This window comes from Scylla paramamosain, chromosome 13, assembly GCF_035594125.1.
Source record: "Scylla paramamosain isolate STU-SP2022 chromosome 13, ASM3559412v1, whole genome shotgun sequence".
Lineage (NCBI taxonomy): Eukaryota > Metazoa > Arthropoda > Malacostraca > Decapoda > Portunidae > Scylla > Scylla paramamosain.
In genome coordinates, this window is record NC_087163.1 from 24,574,062 (window position 1) to 24,595,488 (window position 21,427).

Sequence of the window (21,427 nt, forward strand, 5' to 3'; positions counted from 1 at the left end):
CTTCTATCCATCCTTCCTTTCTTTTTCCTTCTTTCCTTCTTTGTCTTTCTGTTCTTTTATTTTTATTTTACCTTTATTTTCTTTTACTTTTATTCATTTATTTATTTATTTTTTACTTTTCCTCTCATTTTCTCGTTTCCTCCCAATTTCTCCTATTTGCGTACTTTTTTTACTCAGCTCGTACTGATAACTAAGTACACATTGCGAGGATCAATGATACAATGCTGCTAAAACACGTCAGGCTTTATTCACAGGTAAGAAAAGAAGAAGCAGGTGAGGTGATGGAGACACACAGGTGGGGCAGTTTGGCAGTTAGGTAGTCAGGCGGAGGTATGACTTGTTATGTCCGTGTTTCATGCAGATTAATTAGAAGGTAACAGATGCACACAGTTAAATTTGAAACCACTTGTGTCACCTGCATGTGTGTGTGTGTGTGTGTGTGTGTGTGTGTGTGTTGGTGTGTCTTATTTCTCTTCCGCCATACCATTGTACAAGAGAAGTGCTGTTATTGTTATCACTTGTGTTAAGTGAGTTGTTTTGCTTCTTCTGAACATTGACAGTGCTGGACCTCACGGATGGGATGTGTCTGGGAGGGACGGGGAGGTCGAGGGAAGGGTTCAAGTTACTGTGAATGCTGTCATATTCTCCCCCGTGGCAAGCTCCCTCCGTCGACACATTCCTTTCTTGACATTTCTCATAGATTATTTCCCTGTGGTCATGTGAGTTGTGTTATCAGTGTCTTATGCTGCCCAAACTGATCGATACCTTTGTTTTGGTTACATTAGGTTAGGTTAGAGGTTCCATTGATGGTTTTTGTCAGTTTGCGGGAGAATTTTTTGAGGGAAAAATATCCACGAGGGGGAGAATGTCCAGAGTGAAACAAGGGAGGGGGAGGGAGATGTCCGGAAGGGAAATAGGAGGGAAAGGGGAGATGATTGCCTACCCATTCGTAATGGTGATGAGACGTAGAAATGTGTTTGTGTGTGTGTGTGTGTGTGTGTGGGCGCAGACAGGGTCATGGCAGTAGTTGCAGCAGCAGTCCTCTCCATGCAGTGCTTCAGGTTGTGCAGGGGCGAGGGGAGGCGAGGGCAGCCACGGGTGGAGGGAGGGACTCTTTCCCATCTCTTCCTAGCTGCCGCCACCGCCACATTTACCGTCAGTCTAGCTCATTTGTATCTGGGAGAAAACGGAAGAGTATATGGTTTAGTCAAAGACCCATATTACTAACTGCTTCACTACCTTCCTTATTGCATTCACTAACAACACCTTCTCTTCCCCGCATCCAGGCCCTGTGTCCGCCTTACCTTCCGACCATTGAGGTTCTGCAGGGGACGGAAGTTGTCCACCAGCGGGAGCCCAGAGTCGTCCTCCAGCTTCCGGAATTCCGCGAGCTGCCAGGGACACAACACGCATTCAGACACCATCCAGACACGTCCTCAAACACTCAAGGACGTGTTTTTGCTTAGGTATTTTAGGGTTAGGGTAATTTTTACTAGGTGAGGGAATTGTGTCGTGGGGATAAAGAGAATGATATGCTCTAAGCTGTGTTAAACGTTATCCTTCTGTTTTAATTCTTCAGATCTGCTGGTAGTTGGTCCTCACTTTTAAGTCTCCTGGTTCTTGCGTCTCTGGATTCCTAAATATTGATTCTTACGTCTTCTGATTCCTACGTGTTTTGATTCTTACGTCTTCGGATTCTTAAGTGTTTTGATTCTTGTGTGTTCTGATTCCTACGTGTTTTGATTCTTGTGTGTTCTGATTCCTAAGTGTTTTGATTCTTGTGTGTTCTGATTCCTACGTGTTTTGATTCTTGTGTGTTCTGATTCCTAAGTGTTTTGATTCTTCTGTGTTCTTATTCCTAAGTGTTTTGATTCTTACGTCTTCTGATTCCTAAGTGTTTTGATTCTTATGTGTTCTGATTCCTACGTGTTTTGATTCTTGTGTGTTCTGATTCCTACGTGTTTTGATTCTTACGTCTTCTGATTCCTAAGTGTTTTGATTCTTACGTCTTCTGATTCCTAAGTGTTTTGATTCTTCTGTGTTCTGATTCCTAAGTGTTTTGATTCTTATGTGTTCTGATTCCTAAATATTTTGATTCTTGCGTCTTCTGATTCCTAAATATTTTGATTCTTTCGTTTTCTGATTCCTAAGTGTTTTGATTCTTATGTGTTCTGATTCCTAAGTGTTTTGATTCTTATGTCAATTAGTTGTCAGCTTTTTGTAAGGAGACTGTCACAAGATCAAAGGAGTTAGGACTGAGGGAAGGCGATAAGCACAGTGGAAGTTAGTGTGGGATGCAGACTGACTTCCACGCGTGACTGCACCTGTTTTCTGGATATCGGGATGGGCTGCTTGAAGACGGTCCAGATGACGATTTCATTGCATGTCGGGGTGGTGAGGGAACCATTGTAGCGGAAGAAGTCTTTCAGGTTGGACGGCAGTATATTTCCAAGGGCGAAAGGCGTGATTTCGACTTCAGTTTCTGCACATAAGAAAATGATAATCAGTTAGTTTCATACCTTTGGCCATCTTCAGCGCTCTTTAGACCCGTATTCAGAAATGCTCTGCTCTCTCACCGCGACTATTTTCAAAGGCCACAAAAAATTATTAGCCGGGTTCTCGAGAGTGTTTCTCCTTTTAATAATGTAAAAATGTTGTTAACTTGTCACAAAAACCGTAAAAATACCCTTAAAAACCCGCTCAGTGTTATCTACAGCCTTTTTAAAGCTGTGGAAGTGCGGCGCAGAAGTGTTTCAGAATGTGGTCCTTGGAGTCGCTGTTGCGGCGGGTCAGTGGCTTAGTCACTCATTTTCTCTGCGTTCATATATACATGAGTCTCATGCACGGACAGAGACGCAAGAAACTGAATATATATATATATATATATATATATATATATATATATATATATATATATATATATATATATATATATATATATATATATATATATATATATATATATATATATATATATATATATATATATATATATATATATATATATATATATATATATATATATATATATATATATATTCGTATGTATGGGGTGATCTTAGCTTGTGTTTGTGATCAGTTATGACTGAGACTTGAAACATCTCGATGCAAACTTATACTGTCACCGATCCTCGTCATATCAGGGTTGGCTTGGCTTAGGTTTGGAAAAGGACAGGAGTATTACCAATGAAAACGCCATCCATATAAGACGTCAGAGATTATTTTGAGTGAGGAAAGCTTCCCCAAAATCATATTTGGCTCTAGAGGTACTCTTATGTTTCAAGACATCTCAGGAATCAGTGGCCCTCGTTTTTGGGGGTCTTTTCCTGTTTGTTTATATATTTATTTGTATATTAGCTGATTTTCCCTCCTTCCCGCTTTTATTTTCTTTGGCTGGTTTCTTTCACACATAAAAAAGGAGAAAAATAAGACAACTCATCATGAAGTGGCAAGCAAAGAGAACACAACAACATATGATCATAAGAAGATAAGTGAAGGTGCAAGAGGTCATCAGGCCTTCCATGGCAGTCCCTGCATAAAATATACCTACCTACTTCCACCTATCATTCTTATCCATGAGTATATCTAATCTTTGGAAGCTCCCTAATGACTCAGCACACTTGGCTTTGAGTCAGATACTCCTTTAAAACACTCCCTATGTCACACGTAGACTCACCTGCTTCGCGTATCTTAGAAAGGGCGTCGATGGTGGGTTGCAGCTTGGGGTTGTCGGTGTCTGAGACCTCGAGCATGGCCCCCAGGACAGTGATGCCGTCCTCGAAGTTGACGGCCTCGGACACGCTCCCGTAGATCGTCTTGAAGTGCACCACGTGAAGCTCAGCGGGGAACCTGTTTGGGAGTGATATGCCTTGATCTCTGTCTGTTTAGTGCACTCTCTCTCCTTGTGTATGTCTGTACTGACGAGTTTCCCATGTGTGTGTGTGTGTGTGTGTGTGTACCTCTTGTCGTCGATGGTGTGCTCGAAGCCCAGTGTGTCGTTCGCACCCCAGTGGAAATGGAACTGCAGGAAGGTGTAGCCGCCGTCCAGGCCTCCACCATTCACCGCCGGCAAGTGGTCAGACTCCACCATGAATTGCGCTGCGCAGGAACAGGCGAGGAGAAAAGGTGGCGTTTTAAGAACAATTTTAAAGACACTATACTCAACTGACCTTGACTTGACCTCACCTGACCTTACCTGTGTGTCCGTTGTTCAAGGCGGTCATCTTGGCGGGCGCCTTATCGTAGTTGGTCAAGACGAAAGGCTTCATGGCGACAGTGACTGCAGTGTTCGTCACCAAAGCCACGGGGGACTGTTTTTTACCTCCACATTGAGGGAAGATGACTGGCCAGTGCTTCGGCGCTGCGAGGAACGAGATGTTATTGTGTGGGCCGAGTAACGCAGCGCTAGTGTTATTGTGTGGGTCGAGTTACACAGAGCTAGTGTTATTGTGTGGGCCGAGTAACGCAGTGCTAGTGTTATTGTGTGGGTCGAGTTACACAGAGCTAGTGTTATTGTGTGGGCCGAGTAACGCAACCTAGTGTTATTGTGTGGGCCGAGATACGCAGAGCTGGTGTTATTGTGCGAGCTAAGCAAGAGCCAAGAAGAAAGCGGATTCAGATTTGGTAGATTGATAGGAACAGAGAGAGAGAGAGAGAGAGAGAGAGAGAGAGAGAGAGAGAGAGAGAGAGAGAGAGAGAGAGAGAGAGAGAGAGAGAGACTGGACAAGTAGAAATGCACATGATATACACAATACCCCAAATATTCATATCATAAATACCAGGAATGCATTTAGATATATTTACCAGTATCTCCGATGTAGGACCAGTGAGTTGTACGGCTGGCAATGAAGACCTGCAGAGAGAAAGGTACAGTTACAGGTAGCTAGAGGCGTAGGATGTTAGACGTATTTAGTTAGAGACAAGAGGAGTTAGAGGTAGAGAGCGGGAGATGTGGAGAACTAAAGGTAGGGAGAGGTGGAAGTAATTAAAGAGAAAGAAAGGTAGAGGTGAAGAGAGTGAGATGGGAGAAGTGGTGAAGGTAGAGATGGAGAAATTTAGAGGTAGTTTCAGAGAGAGAGAGAGAGAGAGAGAGAGAGAGAGAGAGAGAGAGAGAGAGAGAGAGAGAGAGAGAGAGAGAACTGATATGATTAGTGATATTTTATGCTTCCTTTGATGAATGTGCGTCAGTAGTAGTAGTAGTAGTAGTAGTAGTAGTAGTAGTGGTAGTAGTAAGTTAGACACAAATATAACAGGTTGGAGGAGGTAAGGAAGTGTCGCCTTCACCCAACTTAACTCCCTCTAACTTAATTTAAACTACATTATCTTATTGGGTAGGTAAGGACAAGTTAGGGAACATTTGGTTGGGGTAGACGCAGATATAACGAGTGGGTGAGGTGGTATCGCCTTCGCTACCTTTTAACTACCCGCAACTGCCCTACCTAACTAGCTTACCTCACGCCCGTTGAGTGGTAGCGGCTGGCGGAAGTTGTTCTGTAGGATCATTCCACCGTCATCCCTCAGCTTGCGGAACTCTGCCAGCTACGTGGAGGTGAAGGAGAGTAAGGGAACGTACAGTAAAGCAAATTAATTCTTTCAATGCCAGACAATTTTTCCCTTAGTCATTTACAATTTTTTAGGAATTTTTTCATCATTTTTTTTTTCTGTGGGTTTGGAAATTAAGGAATGTTTTTAAGTGGCTCAAGTTATATTACATCATTATCATTGTAAAGCAGAATAAGGCGTACAAGATTTAAGTTTGTTTAGAGAAGAGTTCGTGTCACTTTGGAATTTACAGAGAAGAGTTTGTGTCACCGTTTGGGGTTTACAGAGAAGAGTTTGTGTCTGTCTCGCCTGTTTGGAAACGCGGAGGCTCTTTGGAACTGACAGATGAGCTTGTGTCTCTGTTTGGACGTTCGTGTCTGCCTCACCTGTTTGGAAGATATAGGGATGCTGTTTCTGAAGACTGTCCAGATGACGATTTCATTACAGGTCGGGGTGGTGAGGGAACCTTCGTACCGGAAGAAGTTGTCGGTGTCTTTAGGGAGCAGGCTGCTAAAGACGAAGGAATGCAGCTCTGTCTCCTCATCTGCGGGTCACAACGAGGGTCAGGTCAGGTTAGATTGGGTTACTGAGGTTACAAGAGAACGAAGTGATGCAAAGCTGATATAAATTTACGTTCTTATCGTCATTCCGTCACCACTGCGTCTCTTATTTATCTGTTTTTATCATTGCCTTCGTCTTCTCGTTTTCTTTATTACTCGTTCCTGTTCAACTCCAATTACTTTCATTATCATCACTAGCATCATCTCATTTTCCTCTTCCTCTGTTTCATCTTATTCTTGTCAGACTCTCATATATATATATATATATATATATATATATATATATATATATATATATATATATATATATATATATATATATAGATAGATAGATAGATAGATAGATAGAGAGAGAGAGAGAGAGAGAGAGAGAGAGAGAGAGAGAGAGAGAGAGAGAGAGAGAGAGAGAGAGAGAGAGAGAGAGATAAGAAGAAAAAAAACTTACTTGATTTGCTAATAGGGCTGATACCTGCTACGCTCCTCCTCCTCCTACTCCTCCTCCTCCTCCTCTTCCTCCTCCTCCTCCTCCTCCTCTTCCTCCTCCTCCTCCTCCTCCTCCTCCTCCTCCTCCTCCTCCTCCAGCCAGACTCACCAGGTTCGTGTATTTTGGCCAGTGCTTCAATAATGGGTTGCAGTTTGGGGTTGTCCTCCTTGGTGACCTCCGCCATGATGCCCAACACGGCTATGCCATCGCCAAAGTTCAGAGCCTCGGTCACAGAGCCGTAGCTTGTCTTCCAGTGGACAATGTGTATCTCGAGAGGGAATCTGCGGGGATAGGATGTGGATTATGAGGGTCTTCAGTGTCTGGTGGGGTGAGGGGGGCGTGTAACAGTGGTTAGAAAGTTGGGCGGTTCGCAAGTTCGCACTCTCCTTCTGTGTGGTTATTTTTTTTTTTTTCTGAATCTCCACTCCTGTGATCAGCTGAAAATATCAATTGTCAGGCTCTGCAAGGACTCTCAAGCAGATCAGTGGACTTAGTACTGAAGGAAAGCACAAAGCACCGTGGAAGTGAGTGCAGGAAGAGTTTTCTTATGTAAGAGTGGCTCTGGCCTAGGATTAGTCAAAATTATGAGAAGTGTCTTGAAACCTTCCCTCTGAAATAGTTCAGGTCAAAGATAAAGGGAAACAGAAACTGGCAGAGGGTTCCATGAAAGCATGAGAATACTGGTTATTTTTTGCATTAGGGATGTGGATAGAATATGAATGAGAGAGACTGAGAATACTGGTTAACTCTTGCATTAGGTAGGTGGACAAAACAAGAGGTAGAGATTGAGAATACTGGTTAACTCTTGCATTAGGTAGGTGGACAGAACAAGAGGTAGAGATTGAGAATACTGGTTAACTCTCGCATCACGGAGGTGGACAGAATAGAATTCTTTTAAAGGGGGAGGTTTCAAGACTCTTGTCCTCCGCTTTTCGATGATCCTTGAGAGAGAGAAAAGAGAGCCTTGCTACTTGACTGCTGACCAAGCCTGTACCTCTTGCCTTCGATGGTGTGTTCTGACCCCAAGGCATCGGTGGCGCCCCAGTGGAAGTGGAATTGCAGGATCTGGTATTTCCCATCCAGGTCACCGCCTTGGATCGTCGCCTCCTTTCCAGGGGCGAAGATTGGGTTGGCTTGTGCTGTAATGAAAGGGGTCAGATAGCGGTCACAGTAGTAGTAGTAGCAGTAGTAGTAGTAGTAGTAGTAGTAGTAGTAGTAGTAGTAGTAGTAGTAGTAGTGCTAAGGTAACGTTCTGGATTTCACTCATTTGTTTTATTTTGCTAAAGAAATCAGGAAAATTATTAATATCAGAAAAAAAAGCTAATAATGCACGACTGCCACCTAAATATTAAAAAAAGAAAATAATAATAGTAATAATAATCATCGAGAGAAAAAAAAAATCTAACAAGAGAATGCAAGAAATGGGAAATAATTAGCAGTCACTTCACATAAAGACTCGTGTAGTTTCTCCAAGAGCTTATCACGAGAGACGGAGGAAGTAGGCGTTGAGGATGAATAATTCGAATATAACCTCAAATAGGGACTAAGTAAAGGATAAAATGATGCATTGGAGAGAGGAAAGGAAATCAGCATGCAGGAAGATGATGAAGTTGAAGAACTAGAAGAATCAGAAGAATAGTAATAACATTAAGTAGAAGAAGAAAAGAATGAGGAGAAGGTGGAGGCGGAGGTGGAGCATCACACACCAGTATGTCCGTTGTTGAAGAGGATCATGCTCGCAGGTGGAACACCGTAGTTCTTGAAGCCAAGTGTCAGCCTCGGGAACTCCCCAACAGCGTCTGCGGCGACAAGGGCGACCGGAGATTGACGCACGTCAGAGCCACAAATGGGGAAGGACTTTGGCCAGTTCGGTGGGTCTGTAGGGACGAAGAAGCAACACCTGGTGACTTGGAAACAAAGCGTGATTACCTGTTTTAATTAAGCAACACGTTTCCCAGGGCGTTAGGTATGTAGGCTCGTAATTGGCCGCCAAATTGATATCGTCACTTGAATCTGATCATCTCTCGCATTCATCAGTGTTTAACGATCCTTAACTGCCTCACACATATATTGGCGCCGGGAGAGTAACAGCTGGTGCAAACTGACTATTGGCATTGGGAGAGGAGGTGCTGGTTTTCACTATACTTATTAGTAATTTGTAATAACATTTATTTGTTTCAACATTTCGTTATAGATTCTGTACTCTTTGTAATACTAAAAGAGGAATTTGTGAAAGTCTTTGTATCATCAGGATATTTTCTTTTTTTCATCAATAGCCAGTCTTTGCGTGTCCTGAAGCTTGCGAGTCTTATCTTGTCCTTATCTTATCTTATCCTTGTCTTGTCTTATCGTGTCCAAAAGTTACCACTCAGCTATCTTACCCTGCTTAACTCCCACCACTCATCTATCGTCTTGTATCCCAAACCCACCAATCAGCTACCTTACAGTGTCCAAAAATGACCAGTTTATCTTATCGTATTTAAAAGTTACCATTCAGGTTTTTCATCGTGTCCATATGTTACCCCTCAGTTATCTTATCGTGTCCCAGAAATTATCAATTATTTTTTTTAATCATATCCAAGACATCAATCATCAGTGCTATCTTATCGTGTCCCAATCTATCTTATCGTGTCCCAAAGTTATCAACCATTTTTTATCATATCGAAGACATCAATCATCAATGGTGTCGTGTCAGATCTCACCAGTCATCCACCTCATCGTGTTCAAGAGCTGCCAGTGACCTATCTGCCTCGCCCTCCATTATCATAGCATGTAAGTTACACAGGTGCATGACTCTTGGATAGAACACAAGCCATTAATCATTGGTTTCCGCACTGCACGGAACACAGGGGGTAATGAGCGCCTGTCACGTTATCTATCCTCAATGGAACAAACACCAAACTCTCGCGCTATTGAACCACATTATGAAACACTTCTGCACAGCACCTCCATTACGTACATTAAAAAAAAAACCTCTAGTTGAAGCTAAACTGGTTTTTAAAGATGTTTTTATGGTTCGATTCACAAGTTAATAAAATTCATACATTGTTAACAGAAGAAACACTCGAAAACACGGCTGATCATCTCTATGACCCTTGGAACTAATCGCGATGAGAGAGCAAAGCGTTTCAGAACACGGGTCATTGTCTGATGCTTCAAATCACTTACCGAAAGGAGGGACGTAGCTCCAGTATGGAGTGAGGCGGCCCATATACACCTGGGGATGAAAGGCGCCATTAGCAGGGAGTTCTGAATAATATCTCTTAGCTGCTAAAGATGAAGACAACAGTAGCAAAGCATGAGTGTGGGCTGAGTGAGGCAGGGCGAGGGTGGACGAGGGTTGTGTCAGACTAGGAAGGACTAAATGAGGCTGGGAAGAACTTGATGGTATTGGAGGAATTAAGTAAGGGTAGGAGGAGTTTTGGTAGGACTAGGTTAAGGTTGGTAAGGACTGATGATGTTAGGACAGGCGAGGTGAGGCTAGGAGGGGGCTTGGAAGGAATAAGAAAGATTGGAAGAAACAGGAAAGAGGTTGAGAAGGGCTAGATGTGGTTGGAATTATCAGGATGAGGTTAGGAAGCGTTAGATGAGGGTAGAAAGGTATAAATGAGACTGGAAGTGATTAGTTGAGGCTGGGAAGGGGTAACTGAAGCTGGCTGGATGGGATTTGCCGAGTTTGAATGGTAATAGAGAGATGGGATTGCCTGTATGGAACATCTGTCTTGATCTATGAGGAAATTTCTTGGTAGGGGCAGTGACCACACAGAGAGGGCCCCGTTTGAGTGTGATTATGTCTGTGAGTGTGGGCGTGAGGTGTAGGTGTGGGTGTGGGTGTGAATGTGCGTGTGCATGTGGTTGTGGGCGCGGGGACTCACTTCGCGGCCGTTGAGTGGTTGGACGGGACGGAAATTTTCGATCAATCTGTTCCCTTCCTCGTCCATTAGAATCCTGAACTTCGCCAGCTGTGAATGAGACACAGAACACGTGAGGGAATAAATAGGCACATTATGTAAGGAACGTCAAGGGGTTAAGGGTGTAGAAAAAGAGAAGTACAGCGTCCATAATGTAACGTGGTGGTCAGGCAGGGCGGGGTAAGGACGTCACCTGTTTGTGGGATATCTTGATGGTGTCCTTGAAGACGGTCCATATTACGATCTCATTGCAGGTCGGGGTGGTGAGGGAGCCTTCGTACCGGAAGAAATCGTGAACATTTTTTGGCAGGAGGCGGTCGAGCGCGAAGGGTGAAATGTGAACTTCAGTATCTGCGGGTCATATATTGAAGAGTCAGGCCAGTCGGGGGTGGCTGCGGCTTGGCGAATCATACACACAGCATTGAAGTCCACCTCAGATTAGCTTACACCAACATTTCACCCGTACAATTTCAACTAAATTAATAATGTCTGATGAATTATGTTAGGTTTGGTTAGGTTTGGTTAAGTTAAGTTAGGTCAAGTTAGGTTAGCTTAGGTTAGTTCGTTAGGTAAGGTTAGTTTAGGTCAAGTTAGGTAAGGTTAAGTTAGCTTAGGTTTGGTTAGGTTAAGGTAGGTTAGGTTAGGTTAAGTTAGGTTAGATTAGCTCCGGTTAAGTTATGGGAGGAGTTATTTGGGTGAAATTTTCTCAGAAGAATCTTCATGTGTGCAATTTACAGCGGCGCTTGTTCCGGTCAACGCTCTTGACACTCACCGGCCTTGACAATCTTCTCAAGGTTGTCGAAGATGGGATTCAGGAACGGGTTGTCTTGGTTAGTCAACTCCAGCATGATTCCCAGCACCGCGATGCCGTCCTCGTGATTGACAGCCTCGGTCACGCTGCCGTAGCTCGCCTTGTAGTGCACCAGGTGAAGCTCAGCCGGGAATCTAAGTGACGGGGTGGTGTCAGTTTGTCATCCATGGCCGCCGCCTTAAACGTTCTGGCGCCGCGTTTCGAACACTTGTAACAGCCTCTAGTGGAGGTTACTGGAGTTTTCAGGGGGCAGTCAATGATTCCAGTGATAATTTAACAAGAAAGAAAGGGACGGAGAGAAAAATGCACACACACAAACACGCATACAAGACCTTTGAAAATAGTTCTAATGAAAGCATAAAGCCTTCGAGAATGCGAGACAAGAAACCATCACCACTGACTCCGACAAAAAAGTGCAATACGTGATTCCGTTGTGGAGGTAATTACTAACAGCGTGTTCTTGAAGTTAGTGAGGGAGTGTAACACTGGGTGAGTGTAGACTAAGACGGCGTGTGAAAAGTAGATGGAAAAGAGAGGAATCAATGTGTGTGTGTGAGAGAGAGAGAGAGAGCTTACACCCTGCCATCGATGGTGTGCTCAGATCCTTCCGACGAATCCTTGCCCCAGTGGAAGTGGTACTGCAAGAAATTGTATGGACCCTCCAGGTCTCCACCACGCAGTACCGGCGGCTTCTCCTGCTCGACCATCACCATGGCTGGGGAGGAAGGGCGGACACACATTAATTAATATACTGTTTTCTCAAGTCCTCCTGAGCGGTGCGTGATAATTAGTCGTCTGGGGAAGTGTAAAGTGCTTGATTGTCTTTTGTGCTTCCTGTGTGTCATGTATTCGTTGAGAACACGGCGCCGCATCTTTCCCTGTACTCTTTCTAACGGAACACGTGATTATATGTAGGACCTCAAGTGACTCAGTGATGCTGCTCAGCCGTGTGCGTCAAGTGCCTAAACGTTCAACTTCTCACGTAACAAAGATAATGTGTTTTTGTTACATTATATGCTTTTAAATTCTCGTTTGTTGCTGTATATATCCCTGAGTTAATATTACATCCTTATCATTCAAACAATTACATGAATGAAAAAACTGATTTAGCTTTTCCCTTAAGTGTTACCTTTTCTTACATTCTTATCGTTCACACAACCAGATGAATGAAGAAACTGATTTAGTAACCTCATATAAGTGTTAAGTGGATGTCTCGCGCGGCCGCAACTCACCCGTGTGTCCGTTATTGATGAGTATTTGGGTGGTGGGAGTCTCTCTGTAATTCTCGAACTTGAAAGGAATCCAGGGGTTGGTTCCCAATGCATCCTTGGACACCAGCGCCACGGGGGACTGCCGCTTGCCGCCACACATGGGGAACTTTTCAGGCCAGATGGCGGGTCCTGGAGGGCGTTGGTGCAAGGGGAGGGAAAGCAGAGAGAATTACGGGTCATGATTTCACACCAATGCCATCATCATCCACGCAAGACCATCCAAGTATTAGCAAGGGCAGTAGTGGGTCAGGCATGGAGTGAGTGAGTGAGGCGACGTGTGCAGTGTACTTCAAGGTATAAAGGGCACAGGTATACTCACCATTTTCTTCAGTGTAGCCCCACTTGAAGGGTCCTGCGGGTGAATGGAACGATGTCAGCAAGGTATGTGTGTGTGTGTGTGTGTGTGTGTGTGTGTAATAGTGGTAGTAGTGAGGGAGGTGTGTCATGAGGGTAACTTAACACTACATCCTACACACAAATGTCCTACACACTACAAAAACCATCCAAAGTCCACATTATCTTTCGTTAAGCTACACCTAACGAGGGAAGTAAGTCGCCCATTACTCCCAGTGCGGGATTGGGGAAGGGAGAGGAACATAAACAATGATGCTTGGTGCGCCTCTCCTTTTCTTGAGCCTGCCCATCGCGGCTGTGTTCGTTCTGCAACTGAGGAAAAGATATGTTAGCTTCACTCCTCCATCGTGAAACTGAAGGGCGACTCGGTAACTCAGTAAATGTGGCGACAAAAACGATGCAAACTGCCCGGCTTGTTTTCTTTCTATATCTTGCCTTGTATTCGTTGTCACTAAAAAGAAAACGTGTTAGTATTACTCTTCTCTATCTTTGGTGTCAATCAGCGTATTCGGGACGCCGCCTGATGAGCGCCATATCCTCTTCCATTCCTCCCTCTGTCTCACATCCTCATCGTCTGGTCCACACGGCCATGAGTAGCAGCACGTCCTCCCCGCTGCCACACGTTCTCAAGGCGCCCCACAGTGTTGTTGGTCAAGAGGGATTCCGCTTCCTCTTGGTTTGGTTGGGGGGATTGGATTCTGCAAAATATACGTCGTGTTAAATGTATTGTTCTTCCACTGTCTGTCACCTGGTTCCCCGCGTCCTGCCTGCTCATATCAAGGATCGTGAAGGAAAAGTAGAGGAGAAGACCTGTTCGCCATTGCCATAGAAGTGTTTCTTAATCCTCCGTATTTAACAACTCTCTCAGGAACTAACTTGGCCTCCATTTTGAAAATTTTTCTGTTGTTTCACTTTGCGTTTATTTTTTCTTCCTCTCTTCATTTCGCTCCTTCTGTCGGCTCTTTTGCGTAAGAAAAAAAGTAGCAGAAAGACCTTGTCCATTATCACTTCAGAACGTGTATTCTCATTTTATCAAAAGTATTTCTTTTGCTACATTACCTTCTTGTGTAATGTTTAGTATGCACGCACATATGTCACCCTTACGTTCCACGCAGCACTAGCGCTTCGCCAACAGTGCCACACTCACCCCACAGGACATTGCTTGCTACCATTTTTGTCACTTGGCCTCGCACATCACCAAACACATGTCTCCGCTGGCAGCGACGAGTCAGTCAGGGTTTGTGCAGCTCTCAGGAACATGGCTTTATCGTATAACTCACTAACAGATCTAGCACTGCTGTTGTGAGGCGCCTGTGTACAAACCTGACTGATTTATTGTGCACGAACATCTGCTCTGAACCCGCAACAGCGGCAGTACTCGTCCTCCAACTTTGCTTTTTATTTTTAGTCGTATTCACTCATCTATTAAGTGAGTGACTGACTGAAGTATACTTGTAAAGAAGCCGAAAACAGTTGACTTTGGAAATTGTGTTTGTTCACTGATAAAGACCAGTTACTAGACCCTTGAGACTGTGAGGCTCCATGAGAAAGGGAGGGCAGAGGGCGGCGTGCCAGTGAATACGTACAGGGGAGGAGAGAAGCACCGTCCAGTCTGCAGCTCAGGGGAGAGGCGGAGAGTGATGTGCTGGTGTATGATGGTTCAGATGTTTGGCCTGAGAGAGGAAAAGAATACGGAAATTATGCACTTGTATGCACCACGTGTATGTGTGTGTGTGTGTGTGTGTGTGTGTGTGTGTGTGATGAGACAAGTAGAAATGAGATCATATTTTCTTTGCGTGCTCTCTCTCTCTCTCTCTCTCTCTCTTGGCGGCTCCCAGTTTCAGCTACCGTGGTGGAAACGGTACGCGGCGTAATCCCCACAGTAGCAGAAAAAAAGAGTAGATAAATAAAAATGAGACAAAAGCGGCCGGCCTTCACCAGGTGTCTCAAAAAATGACGTATTGCATCGACTTTAGTATACGTATACATCAGAAACAAGTGCGCACAACATCTGGCCCAGGTGCACTTTAGATCGAGACCTTTGTTGCTGTCAGTCTTCTGATGCACCTTTCATCTCGCATCCTTGGAGGTGCTTCAGGTGCGTAACATGAGTACAGTCTGTGGTAAGGAGTGTGGTGGTGGTGGTGGTGGTGGTGGTGGTGATGGTGGTGGTTGTGCAACGCGCCATTCCACAACTGGTCTTCTGGTGATGTGGCACTTAGCAGGAAAAAGTGTCATATATTTTAGTACTTATTTCCTTCTTTAGTACTTATGCACTTCTAGGAGACTTTTTTTTTTACCCCCATTGGCATCTTCTATCAGTACTATTCAGTAAGTATCTTGACTGTTGCTGCGTTATACGACTCCAAGACTCAAAAAAGAAAAGGAGTAGCCTCTTTCAAAGTATGAGTCAGTGCACTTGTTCTGTCGTATCTTGTAATGTTCAGTGCTTCTCAAGTCCTTGTATATAGAGAAAAGTCCCCATGTTACGTTTCTTTTGATCTCCTTCGCGTTGTCAAATATTTTCCCTTCCTTAGTTTAGGAAAAGAAAAGTCACATGGATCAAGGTCAAGACAACACAATGACCAGCGCACCTGTGTTACCGGATTAGTGAATGACATGCACTTGAGTGGACTGAGTGAGTGAGTTGGTGCGTTGCCATCGTGATGCTACAAACTACCTTAACACGTTACTTGCTTGCGGTTCATTCATGTGAGGCGAGCGTAAAACTTGCAAGTAATTTCCCTTGTTCACACTTGCATGTACTGTGGCGCGCTCACGATGACCAGCGCCACCTCAGGTAAGGAATACATTTTGGTTTTGTACCGAATTTAGCGAACTAATTTTGTCCGGTGGTTGCCGTGGTGAGTCGCCCTCTGTCTGCACCACACCTGCCGCCCATAAACAGAGGCGGGAAAAAGTGGGTTCCGGTGATGCGAGTGAAGACAGTTGGTGGTGGCGAGGTGCATGGAGTGAGGGCCGGTATTATCCGTTTTTTTAATCTTTCAAATTGTGTTTCTCTTCGACAGTTTTGTTATTTCTGTTCGTGGACGGCCTAGTTTCCCTCGGAGTTGATTACTTTTCTACTGATGATTTTCCTTTCCTGATGCGGCAATGGCAGTCAAGAATTCGAGCACGGCTTATTGCATCTTATTATTATTTTTTTATTGATTTTTTTATTTTTTTTATTTTTTTATTACCATTTTAAAAGAATGAGTCTCGCATGGTTTCTGACAAAATTGAATGCAGACTTTTCTCACTTGCCATAGTCAGTGAAGACACGTGCAGGTAAAACATCAGCATAGGCCTCGGACCAACCATATTCTGAAACACCTCTAAGCCTCACCTCCACTACATTTAAAAGGCTCCAGTTGAAGTTATATGGAGTTTTCAGGCTGTTTGTTATGATTCTAGTGACAGTTGAATAAAATTTCTACATTACTAACGGGTAAAAAATACTCTTGAGAACCCGGCTAATCATCTCTGTGGCCTTTGAAAATAGTTGTGGTTTCTGAATACAGGACATTTAGAGCTGCGGTGAAGTGCGATTCCTACGAGGCCTTTGTGAGAGGCATAGAAGGAGAGAGCACCATTGTAACCCTGAACAAGACTGAGGCACTGTTAAGCCGCTTCGAGGTATGAAAATCGTAAATACTCCATGCTTTCTTTTTCTCAGCACACGCGCCAGGATACTGTAGGCCTGTGGTTCCGCGGCGCCATTTTGTATTCTGCCAGACTGCGCTTTGCATGGCGCCAGCACGTCTTACTCAGAGGGAGCCGTGGTCGAATAATAAGTATAGGGAATATATAGAGAACACGCCATGAGTAAGAGATGAAATTTAGAGGAAACGGAGACAAGGAAACGGGAAAAAACATATAGAAAGTGGAATGCATACAGACGACGCGATGAAAGACAGCTGAAAAGAAATGAAAAAAACAAAAAAACAAACAGAGACACAGAAGGAGAAAGAATAAGGAAAACAAAAGAAAACACAAAGAGGGAGTCGAGATTTGGATGACACATGAAGAACAAATGCGTCACTGTCCCCTGAGATGTCGCCACTCACTGCCTAGGATCCCTTAGTCACGTTGTTTGTGCTTAAAATATGAACCTTTTTCCATGCATTTAACTTAAGCCATAAAAACAATACACTCCTCACGCACGCTAATGTTTCTGACTTACGAGTAAAGTTCACGCTCTGCCTTTACATAAATAACCATCACAAGTATGTCAATTCATATCTACTTCACTCATGACTCTCAGCTTACCACTAAATCCCGAGGCAGACTTGGAGATGCGAGCTCATGTCACGGCCTTTGGATCTCGCCGCCCGTGTAGACCTTGGGGGGGGGAAGGGGCGGCAGAGAGGGAGGGAGGAAGAGAGACCGCTCCTCGCATTTCAGCATTTATCAAGCCGGACAGGTGCCGTCTCGTCTGGCGGAAGTGAACAAGGCATTATGCAAGCAGCAGCGAGACTCAGGGTAGTGAAGGTAGAGGTAGATAGATGAGTAGATGTTTTATTGCCTACATAAATGCGGTAAGCTTATGAAGAGTTGGAGAGTGACTGTCTTGCTTGGAGAAGGTGATAAAGATTAATAATACACACACACACATACACACGCACACCTTTTCCTCTGTAACATACACAGCTTAACCACGCAACTCCTGATGACTGCATGGGATTTACTATCTTCTCTAGACAATTGTACGGAACAAAACTAGAATTACGGACATTACGAGGCTATCTGATTCTTCCGTTGCCGTCAGTGGTGCCTTTTGAATTCATGCTCAACCTGCCATGGCAATCAAAGAATTAAGTACCTATGACCAAAAGATTAGCAGAGGACCTCGTGTTGCTGATAACCTGAACGTGTTGTATAAGCCTCAGCACAGCGAAGACACTACATTCAAAAGGTTCAAGCTGAAGTGGCACGGGGTTTTAAGAGTGATTTTATGGTTATAGTGACAGATTAACAAGATTTCTACGTTATTAATATGAGATACACTCTTGAAAACTCTGATAATCATCTCTGTGGCCTCTCGAAATTGTTGTGGTGGGGAAGCAAAGCGTTTCTGAATAAGGAACTGAAATGTACACTACAGATACCGCTCACGACGGCAGTGTAGAAAAAAAGAGGACTAAGTATAACTGGATAATGAGTCTCAGGTTAAATGTATAAGTAAAATTGATGTAAGGGATTGGGGAGCTGTGTGCGTGTTAGGTAAAGGACAGAGTAGAGGACTAAGAGGAGGGAGTGACTCTTGGTTGTGGGTGTAACGAGGATTGTGTGATGGATTAAGTCTGGAGTGATCGTTAACTGTGAGTGTGACAAGAGGGATGTTGTGGATTGAGTCTGAAGTGATCATTAGTTGTGGGTGTAGCAAAGAGGATTTAGTGGAATAACGAGGAGAGTGTAGTGGATTGAGTCTGGAGTGATGGTTAGTGCTATGGGTGCAGTGAAGAGGAGTATAGAGGGGTAAGAGCAGAGGGATGAGCGAGTGTTATCTGTGGCTGGAATACTGGAGCAAGTGGTGTTCCCTTCCTTACTTGTTGTCCCGAGGATATCTTAGCCGCCACTGCTTCCCGCCGCGGCTCACCTCGCTCCCTAAGCTCCGCAGCGGCGCTCATGGGACATGCGCAGACGGTTTAGATGCGCCTCCTCCACGTCCCCAGTCCACATGATGTATAACACCTGTTAACGAAACAGTAGCTGGCCATACTCGTGTTATTGTGAGGCGCTTCACGTGTCTGGCTGCCGCCCCTGTTCTGTACCCCAGCTGGAGGGAGTGGTGGCGCCCAACAAGTGTCTCATCCATCATCTCCTGACGGTCCTGGCACCTGTGGTCTTGCGTCACAGAGCCAGTGACATTCCTGTTCCGGCGGCTGGCTAGTCTGGCTGATCGCCCGATGCTCGTTATTATCACAATATCCTTATTACTGACACCATTATCATCTCTGAGAGTAGGGGAATGTCAGGAGCAAAGCAGAAATTAGGAAGATTATGGCCAAAGATGAGCACCCTCGACCAGACATGTAGATTATTTTTATGGGCGAAGTGATGATAATCACTGCACAATACTAAAAGAGAAAACGGACATAAGAATAAAATTTTTAAGGATACTTTCTTGTGAAAATCTTGAAAATCACACTAATTTTGTTGTGATTCACCATTTTTTTTAGAAAAGGACAATTTTCTAAGTAGACTGAAGGTACAATGTTTTATAAAAAAAAGATGCTGCATTTCAGTTCCTTTTCTTGTATTTTCTACTTTCTTGTCAACGTTAATATTGTACAGTGCATTATGTCACCTAGTGTGTCAATGGACACCGGAAGTGTGGAAGTAGTCTACCCGTGACCTTGGGAGAAAATTGCGTCATGTTGAAAGTTGTAGCCACTCTTAATGGATTGCACATTGGCTATGCAAACTACAAGTGTGTCCCAGTGTAAGTGGGACACATTACATTAAAAACATTACACCCAAATGGAATGGCCGCCAAGAGACACCGTGACACAAGGGCCTCACGATGTTGTTTGTTAATGAACCACTTGTGAAAAAGGAGAATATCATTTTGCCACCACTGCATATGAACCTGGGTTTGATGAAGCAGCTTGTCAAAACACTGAAGCATGATGAACCAGTATTCGTGTACCTTAACAATAAATTTCCAAAAATAAGTGTGGGGAAAGAAAATTCATGAACTCGTGCTTGGCAGTGAATTTCAAGCAACGATAGGTGAAACTATGTGAGCAGCCTAATGTTTTTTTTTTTTTTTATGTTGGAGAGACACTGGCCAAGGGCAACAAAAATTCAATAAAAAGAACGGCCCACTGAGATGCCAGAGCGTTAGTCAAAAATTCAAGGATAAGTAGAAAATAGCAGTAGAAGACAGCAAGAGATGCAACACTGCGGCGATGGCTGAGAGGCTGAAAACAGTTAGAGGAGAGGAGTTGATGAGACGAAAAGCTTTTGATTCCACCGTCTAGAAGAGCGGTATGAGTGGAACCCCCCCAGACATGTGAAGCATACTCCATACATGGACGGATAATAATAAGGCCCTTGTACAGAGTTAGCAGCTGGGGGGTGTAAGAGTGTGTAGAGGTCTTCCGGGAAAGCAAAAAACAGACCCATTATGACGAACTTACCAAAAGCTTCCAACATCAAAGTTGTAACATGTCACTCATACTACATTTTCTGCATTCGCATCTTTCCTTTTTCCCGGAAAGGCGAGAGCTGTCGGCGATGGACATGTAAAGAGGTTTCATTAGGACATAGCGAGAGTGGAGATTAAGTACACAGGGAAATGGAACCCAGCCATGTCAGGTGATATTTGCTGGAATCTGATGCGCGTCGAACCAAGTGCATCACATAAACAACAAAGGAAATACTAATAAGTACACAAATGCATACTGACTTCATAGTTTAGTGTTAATTAGGCTGAGATACTGAAATTCATTATATACTGGATCAGTTTCTTGTGAAAAGACAATGAATTATAATGTTACCTCACTTTTCTCATTATATTTCTATATTTCTAGTAAAAAAAAAAAAAAAGTGTACGAGGCTATTACATAAAACTGAGACGTGCCTGAGATACATGGTTGTCAGATTTAGAATTAACACCCCTGAAATGATTATTAAAACACTGACTTGACTGGTTCTTTTTATCCCTCCATTAAATTTGTTGTATAGTGATCAAGTCGCAGGCATCTTGCGTCTGCTCGCCTTTAGCCGGTGAGGTGCAGCTTCCTGTGATGAATGTGTGCTTCACTGCGTGCCACCTGTTGCTCGAGCGTCCCAGTCTGTGGGGGTGTCTGGCAAGGGGATGTCCGTGGTGGGGAAAGGGGAGATGGAACTTTCCGTCGCTGTATTGCTGGTAATGGCGTCTCTTTCCGGGTTATGGTCTGTTTTTGTTTGTACATGAGGCTAAGCTGCTGCGTGAATTATTACTGTTTTTTTTTTTTCTTTTCCTTTTCATTTCCTTCTAGTGTAGCCTTGGTATTTATTTTTTATTTTTTCTTAGTTATGTTTGTTTTTATAGTTTCCCCTGCACTCACATTTGTTTCGATCTCATCTTGTTTTTTTGTATGTTTTGTAGATTCTTTCGCTATTACATTTTGTTTGGTCTTATTCTTTATTGTTTTATAGTTTCACTCACTCGTATTTACTTTTACTTCGTCTTATTTTCTTTTGTTTTATAGTTTTACTGAAATATTATACGGCTTCCTTGTTGTGGCGCATGAATAGCAGTCTGAGTATCATCATCATCATCAGCATCATCACCCGTGTTATTCTTCTTTCCCACACTGTACATACATAGATAATGATGACAACAAGCATCTTCCAGCTTCTCGAGTATTTCCTCCCGAGTATTTCTTTCGTTCTGTCGTCTGCAGGAGTTTTACATATATTTTTTTTCAACTGTATTACCGCTGTGTATTTCAGCATGTAGAGGAGGTGTTGGCGCCTTCGTCACAATAACTATACTACCTAAG

General features: G+C 43.8%; 1 protein-coding gene across 2 annotated transcripts; it reads right to left on the reverse strand.

Moving 5' to 3' along the window:
* Nucleotides 1–228: 228 nt before the first annotated feature.
* LOC135106559 (uncharacterized) lies at nt 229–18,621 on the reverse strand. Of its 2 annotated transcripts, none has more exons than XM_064015764.1 (21): nt 18,482–18,621; nt 17,202–17,367; nt 12,898–14,605; nt 12,540–12,707; nt 11,884–12,022; nt 11,269–11,441; nt 10,690–10,847; nt 10,461–10,547; nt 9,754–9,802; nt 8,292–8,462; nt 7,580–7,724; nt 6,694–6,866; nt 5,928–6,085; nt 5,452–5,538; nt 4,804–4,852; nt 4,196–4,360; nt 3,960–4,098; nt 3,677–3,849; nt 2,325–2,482; nt 1,305–1,391; nt 229–1,176 (listed from the first exon to the last, which is right to left on the reverse strand). In XM_064015764.1, exons 3-21 carry the CDS (start codon nt 13,022–13,024, stop codon nt 1,162–1,164), a joined length of 2,421 nt encoding a protein of 806 aa, XP_063871834.1. In that variant the 5' UTR covers nt 13,025–14,605; nt 17,202–17,367; nt 18,482–18,621; the 3' UTR covers nt 229–1,161. The 2 variants fall into 2 exon arrangements, with proteins under 2 accessions (XP_063871834.1, XP_063871836.1); XM_064015766.1 differs by having other exon boundaries at nt 12,898–13,630; nt 18,482–18,620.
* Nucleotides 18,622–21,427: the final 2,806 nt, after the last annotated feature.

What these genes read in the sequence shown, in the direction of transcription:
- LOC135106559 (XM_064015764.1), bottom strand. Translation starts at nt 13,024, where the DNA reads ATGACACACCTCCCTCACTACTACCACTATTACACACACACACACACA. An exon ending in TGAGAAGATTGTCAAGGCCG is followed by an intron (nt 10,848 to 11,268) that starts GTGAGTGTCAAG and finishes TATGACCCGCAG; the next exon opens with ATACTGAAGTTCACATTTCA. An exon ending in TTCTAAGATACGCGAAGCAG is followed by an intron (nt 2,483 to 3,676) that starts GTGAGTCTACGT and finishes TCTTATGTGCAG; the next exon opens with AAACTGAAGTCGAAATCACG.